General features: G+C 35.8%; 1 protein-coding gene across 3 annotated transcripts; it reads left to right on the top strand.

Moving 5' to 3' along the window:
• Window positions 1–266: 266 nt before the first annotated feature.
• Window positions 267–6,225, top strand: LOC142611577 (65-kDa microtubule-associated protein 3). 3 transcript variants are annotated; one of them, XM_075783648.1, is made up of 13 exons: window positions 267–491; window positions 1,648–1,735; window positions 1,893–2,099; window positions 2,532–2,783; window positions 2,904–3,113; window positions 3,210–3,365; window positions 3,480–3,639; window positions 3,730–3,881; window positions 3,969–4,056; window positions 4,425–4,498; window positions 4,653–4,727; window positions 4,862–5,150; window positions 5,546–6,225. In XM_075783648.1, the coding sequence occupies exons 2-13, from the start codon at window positions 1,664–1,666 to the stop codon at window positions 6,034–6,036; spliced, it is 2,226 nt and encodes a 741-aa protein (XP_075639763.1). In that variant the 5' UTR covers window positions 267–491; window positions 1,648–1,663; the 3' UTR covers window positions 6,037–6,225. The 3 variants fall into 3 exon arrangements, with proteins under 3 accessions (XP_075639763.1, XP_075639761.1, XP_075639762.1); XM_075783646.1 differs by having other exon boundaries at window positions 298–491; window positions 4,862–5,154; window positions 5,550–6,225; XM_075783647.1 differs by having other exon boundaries at window positions 354–491; window positions 1,654–1,735; window positions 4,862–5,154; window positions 5,550–6,225.
• Window positions 6,226–6,447: the final 222 nt, after the last annotated feature.

Below are 6,447 nucleotides of genomic sequence, written 5' to 3'. Positions count from 1 at the left end.
TGACGTGTCAACACCACATTAGCCACACCTCCTGTACCAAACTTTGCAACCGAAACAGACGATTTTTTTGTTTTTTGTTTTTTAAGTCTCTCAGCTCTCACACTCTCACACTCGCCCTCTCGAGATTTTTGAAATTCAAAAACATCCTCAGAATCTTCAAAATCTCCACAGGGCCACTCGGTACATAAATGTACATAAACATCATTAAAAATAAAAAATAAAACGCAACAAACACAAAACCAAATTCCAAATCAAACAAACAAACGCTCTCTTCTTCAACGGTCCCTTTTTGCCTTTTTTCTCTTTCAAACGGCTATTTCTCTCTCTCTCTCTCTCTAAAAAATACACTTTCTAATTCCATCTTCAAACTCCAAATTTCAAATCTCAAATCTCAACACACTTTCCTAGGACGACGACGACGACGACGACACACATTTTTTTTTTCCCTCTCAAGAAACCGCTTCAACTTTCCTAGGAAAATAGTTGTTCAGGTTTGTTTCCAGATCTCGTTCTTCTTCTGTTGTTGTTGTTGTTTTTTTTTTTTGTTTGGTTACCGAGAAAATTGAAGTAAATCTGTCTAAATTTAGGTTAGTTTTTTTCTTTACGTAGGATGCGGAAACTAATAGTGCACACTTATATACTACTTACCTGTTACACTAATTTTGTTTTCTATTTTTAGATATAATAATACTAATAGAGGCGAGTGGAAAAACCTATCTGCTTTGTTGTTTTTTTTTTTGGAACACATTTTGTATTGTTTTTGTTTTTTGTTTATCTTTTCTCACCTCAGCTTTCTTTCATCGATCAAACGGAATGTCCTATGGTTCGTTTCTATCTTTCGATTTTGAATCGTATTTTTCTGGCTTCAATTTTGTTGGGTTGAGCTTGATTTTGAATGTTTGTGGTGTTTAGCATCTGATTTCTGAGTAATTGAGATTTGAATTAGGGTTTAAGGAAATTGGGAATCGTTAAGTAATTTTTGGTGTTTGTATGTGGTGTATGACTTTTTTGTTTGGTAAATATCTTTGTGTTTGTAATCAATTGCTTTGCTTTGATAGTAAAGGATACTGGGTATTAAGGGAAATTTGGGTCATTTAATCTTCCAAGTTTTTCAAGGAGTATGTCTTAACTCTTAAGAATGTCATTTGAAATTAAGAAGGGTGTTGGTCAAAACGCTGAGATTACTTTTGCATTGTAGTGATGGGCTTTGAATTGGGTGTCTGGTGGCAAGCCACACAGTTGGATTATCATTATGCCTTACTTTGATGTAGTTTTATTTGAGAGAAAATGAATAAGTTGGCTTTCATTTTGCACTCTGTATGAAGAGTACGCAATGAATACATTTCACTGTTAAGTGACAACCGTTATTGTTTCTGGATTACCATTTCAATGGGTACAACTGTTTGCCATGTTTTAATGTAGTGAAGAAACTATTTCTTTTGCTTTCAGGAACATCCATGAATTTGTACATTCCTTCTTTTTCTTTTGTATTTTTAATTGAGAGATGGAGGAGAAAAATGGGGACTAAATGTTGGATAAATTGCAAATCTTTGTTGCAATGTTGACCATGATATATCTTTTATAGTTAATTTGAAACTATACTTTTCCAATTTCTTTGTTATGTGTATTGAGAAATTTTTTTGGCAGTTGCAGTTGCTTCAATATGTCTAATCCTCAAGCTGATCCACTTATGCAAGTGGAAACAACATGTGGATCCCTTCTATATGAACTTCAGGTTCTTTTTGAATTTTTAATGCGCAGCAATTCTTTGTTTTTTTAATTTTTAATTTTTTTAAAAATCTTTTCCCCTTCTGTTACAAAAACAGTTTGAAATAGTCTTGAATGTATTGTTAGCTGAAAATGATTTCTTTCTGAATTATTTTTAAACTCAGATCATTTGGGATGAAGTTGGGGAGTCTGATACTGATAGGGATAAGATGCTACTTGAGCTTGAACAAGAATGTTTAGAAGTATACAGGAGAAAGGTAGATGTGGCAAATCGGTCTAGAGCTCAGCTACGACAGGCAATAGCTGATTCTGAAGCAGGCTTGGCAGCCATCTGTTCTGCAATGGGGGAGCGACCAGTACATATTAGGCAGGTTAGAAATGATGAGTACATGATTTATTCTGGCTTGTCTATTTTGTGAATGACTATACTAGTATTTAATTGCTTATTTTAAACTTTGAGTTTGTTTAACCTAGACTATCCAAAAGGTGAAACAATTAGCATTAGCTAAATTACATTCTTTAAAAATTATGAGAAAGTTTGAAGTTACTCATTGGGCTTGATGGGTTAGAACGTGATTTAATTATTTGTACCAAATAAGAAACTTTGAAAGAATAATGTGCAAATAATTGTTTAGTATTAGTGTAGTACAGCATGGGTAGAATACTTTACAAGATATGAATTTTTTATTTCGATCGGAATATTTATTGCCTAGGAAATTTGAAGTTTCCTTTCTTTTCCTTTAAAGTTGGGAGTTTTTAAAACAGTGCAATTTACACAATGCCACCCCCTTTTTTGTTCCCAGTCTGATCAGAATGCTGGAAGCTTGAAGGAAGAGCTCAGAAGAATTCTTCCACAAGTGGAGGAGATGCGGAAGAGGAAATCAGACAGAAGAAATCAATTCCTAGATGTCCTAGAGCAAATACAGGAGATCTCAAATGAGATCAATGGATCCACAGAATACATGTCATCTAAGATAGTTGTAGATGAAAATGATTTGTCCTTGAGAAAGCTTGAAGAATTGCACAGACAACTGCATGATCTTCAAAAAGAGAAGGTTGAATTAATTTCTTAATTCTTTTCTCATTCTTGTTTCTTTGAATTTTGTTGACTATCATTTCAATGCTCAGTGCTCTTTGCTTACTGGTTATACTTGATCCTCTCTCTTCCCCTGTAGAGTGATCGCCTTAGGCTGGTTCAGGACCACCTGTGTACTGTGAACTCCCTTTGCTCAGTGCTTGGTCTGGATTTCAAGCAGATAGTAACTGAAGTTCATCCCAGTTTTGGTGATTTTGAAGGGTCCAAGAATATAAGTAATGATAAGATTGAGCAGTTGGCTGTTGTGATACAAAAATTGCGAGAGGTTAAACTACAGAGAATGCAGAGGGTAAGTAATGGTTCAAATTTCTTTTCAGCCTATGTTTATTTATTTAAATATTTCTTTTCCTTTGATTGAGTGTGGTTATCCTATATGCTTTGGCAGCTTCAAGATCTTGCATCTACCATGTTGGAGCTCTGGAATCTTATGGATACGCCAATTGAAGAACAGCAGATGTTTCAGAATGTTACCTGTAATATAGCTGCTTCAGAACATGAAGTAACTGAACCAAACACTCTTTCTGTGGACTTCATTAATTATGTGAGTTATACGTATAAATTTTATTTTGATAATATTGATATTTGTTTATTTTTTATTATTTTGTCTGTTTGTAGAAGTGGATTTGTTTTATGACAAGTAAAATGTGTCATGCAGGTTGAGGCAGAAGTATCCCGGTTAGAAGAGTTGAAGTCAAGCAAAATGAAAGAGCTTGTTCTGAAGAAGAGGTCAGAGCTGGACGAGATTTGTAGAAAGACACACATGGTTCCAGAAGTAGATTGCTCAATCGAATATGCTATCGAAGCTATAGAGTCTGGTATTTGTCTTGCTGATAGTTAGTTATGTCACACTGATACTACCTATACTTTGAGATTCTTGAATGTCTGTATCTTCTGTACTGATGCAGGAGCCGTGGATCCTGCTTTTGTCCTTGAGCAAATTGAGCTTCAGATTGGCAAGGTTAAAGAGGAAGCTTTCAGCAGGAAAGAAATACTTGAAAAGGTGGAGAAATGGTTGGGTGCATGTGATGAGGAGAGTTGGCTTGAAGAATATAATAGGGTTAAGTGTTTTTATTATATCTTTATTCATGATTTATTTCTTTCTATCTACATCCCTTTGCTTAATTGTCATGCTTTGGTGGTTTAGGATGAGAACCGATACAATGCTGGAAGAGGTGCTCATCTTACGCTCAAGCGAGCTGAGAAAGCTCGTGCTTTGGTTAATAAACTTCCAGGTATACTGCATCATGTTGGTTTGCAGCTGAATTGTGTATAGGATTCCCTCAAATATTCAAACATGAGAGGACTAAGCTGAGTCATGATAACTATTTAAGCAAATACTTTATCTAAAACTGGGTTCAGAAATTTGGCCAATTTTGGTATAAAGTGATGATTCTTGTATTTTTTTAGTTTGCATAAGTAGAAGCAAAAGGAAACTTTGAAATATCTTATAATAGTTACAATCATTCTACTCTCTGAGTGTAATATTTTTATTAAGTTTTCTTGTTCAGCATCCTTTTTGTGCCTTTGCTTCTCCACTTCCCTTTCTCCCAACTTTGTTTGCTGCTAACTTCAATTTTCATCTGTCTTGGTTTGCGTACAGCAATGGTTGAAGCACTGGCCTCAAAAACCATGTCATGGGAGAAGGAGAGAGGCGTTGAGTTCACATATGATGGTGTAAGTACTTCCCCTAGATCTCTAAAGGTTAAGTCTTTAAGTAGTTGGTCCCACTTGAATATATATATATATATATATATATATTCTATTTTTTCACTTAATTGCTTGATAAAAATTTATTTGAAATTGTTCCCTGTTATCTGCTGTTGTATAGATCCGTCTCTTATCTATGCTTGAAGAGTACACTTTACTACGGCAAGAGAAAGAGCAAGAACGCCGTAGGCAGCGGGTATGAATCTGTTACATCTCCCAATCAAATGCCTTACTTAATTATATATTTAACTCTTATTGACCCAGAATTTGGTACTATTGTCTGGAAAATGTGCCCTGTTATGGTGTTCACAAATTATGTTTCTATTTCAGGACCAGAAGAAGCTCCAAGGACAGCTGATAGCAGAACAAGAGGCACTTTATGGGTCAAAACCAAGCCCTTCGAAAACCCATAGTGTAAAAAAGGCTCCTAGGATGTCAACTGGAGGTGCAAGCAGTAGAAGACTCTCAGTTGGAGGAGCAGTGCATCATACTCCCAAACATGATCCACTTCACTCTACAAAAGCTACTCCTCACTCACGTCCCATTAGGAAGAGTGACCGAGTGCACCCAAATGAGCTAATGTATCCTCAGGATGATGGCATCTCAGTTTTATCTGCTGGTAGGTTTTATACTTTAATTTGAGATACATGCACACTTTTACACCTAAAGAACTCTTGGTAGTTATGTCTTTTTCTTTGGAAAAGAGAAAGCAGCCATATTCTTCAAGGAAGATGGGGATTGTAGTTTTCTTCAATAGGGCAAGTTTAATAGGGATTTTCTATTTATGTTTTTCTTTAACGATTGGCTTGGACATTGCTGGCTAACATGGGTAAGGGCGTTTATGAATTAAACGGATGATTTAGGCATGATTCCATTGTTTGGTCAGAAGTCAGGGCCACATTAGTGGTAGATTGTTCTGGTAATTCTTGTGTGTTCTGTGGTGTACCTTTGAGAAACACATTATGAAAGTTTGTCCTATTAGTGTTTGTCTTGAGTTTTCCGTTGTTTATGTAGGTAGGAGAGGCTTGGATGTTGCTGGTCTCCCTGTAAAAAAGCACTCATTTGGTAGTAATGCAAGTGTTCGTGAAGTAGACTCACCCATGGTGCGGATACCATTCTCACCCATCTCTTCCACAACATCGTCAAAAGCCAACAACATAACAAATTTGTCAGATGATATGAACTTGACACATGGTGAGACGTCGATGCAGAAAACGCTTCCAACTAACAATATGCAATTTACTACCCCCACCAAGTCTACTACTACTTCTATGGCAGATGATGAGAATAAAACTCCAAAGGCAATGCCAATTCCTGTCCCAGCAACGCCTTCAACAGTGTCAATCCCAATGCAGACAGCTATGACTCCGGCTCCTCCACCGGTCTCTTTTGGCACCAAGGTACTTGAAGACCTTCCTGAAGAGATTGAATATTCATTCGAGGAAATTAGAGCTGGTTTTGTGCTTTCCAAAACACATGTAAAGTCGATGATGATACAAGTATGATAAAAGCTCTAGGTGGACTTGGATTTAATTTGTTGTTTTAGCCATTCTCTTCACTATTATTCTTTTTGGTCTTTGTGATGGCTAAGTCAATTATAATTGGCTTTTCTGATTTGTAGTATAAATTGCCTACGATACTTGCTTGAATGTGGAATATGATGTGAACTTGTCCTCTCCTGATTAATTTTTCTCTGTCACTGGTGTGCTTATAAGTTGCAATATCGTTTGTTCATGCTATCAGGACAATATCCTCCTGTTAATATTTTTGGATAAGAAAAATAAATTAAAAGTCATGGAAAATTCATTTTTCCTAGTTGTATAAAGGTATAAGAGGTATTTACAATTTTTTGAAAAAATATTGTTCCTGGTCAAATTTGTACTATTTTGTTTATTTTATAAAAAAACTTTCTTTGA

This window comes from Castanea sativa, chromosome 10 (assembly GCF_040712315.1).
Source record: "Castanea sativa cultivar Marrone di Chiusa Pesio chromosome 10, ASM4071231v1".
In the NCBI taxonomy this organism is placed as follows: Eukaryota; Viridiplantae; Streptophyta; class Magnoliopsida; order Fagales; family Fagaceae; genus Castanea; species Castanea sativa.
The sequence above is the reverse complement of the archived record's forward strand: the minus strand, read 5'-3'. Positions and strand labels throughout refer to the sequence as shown.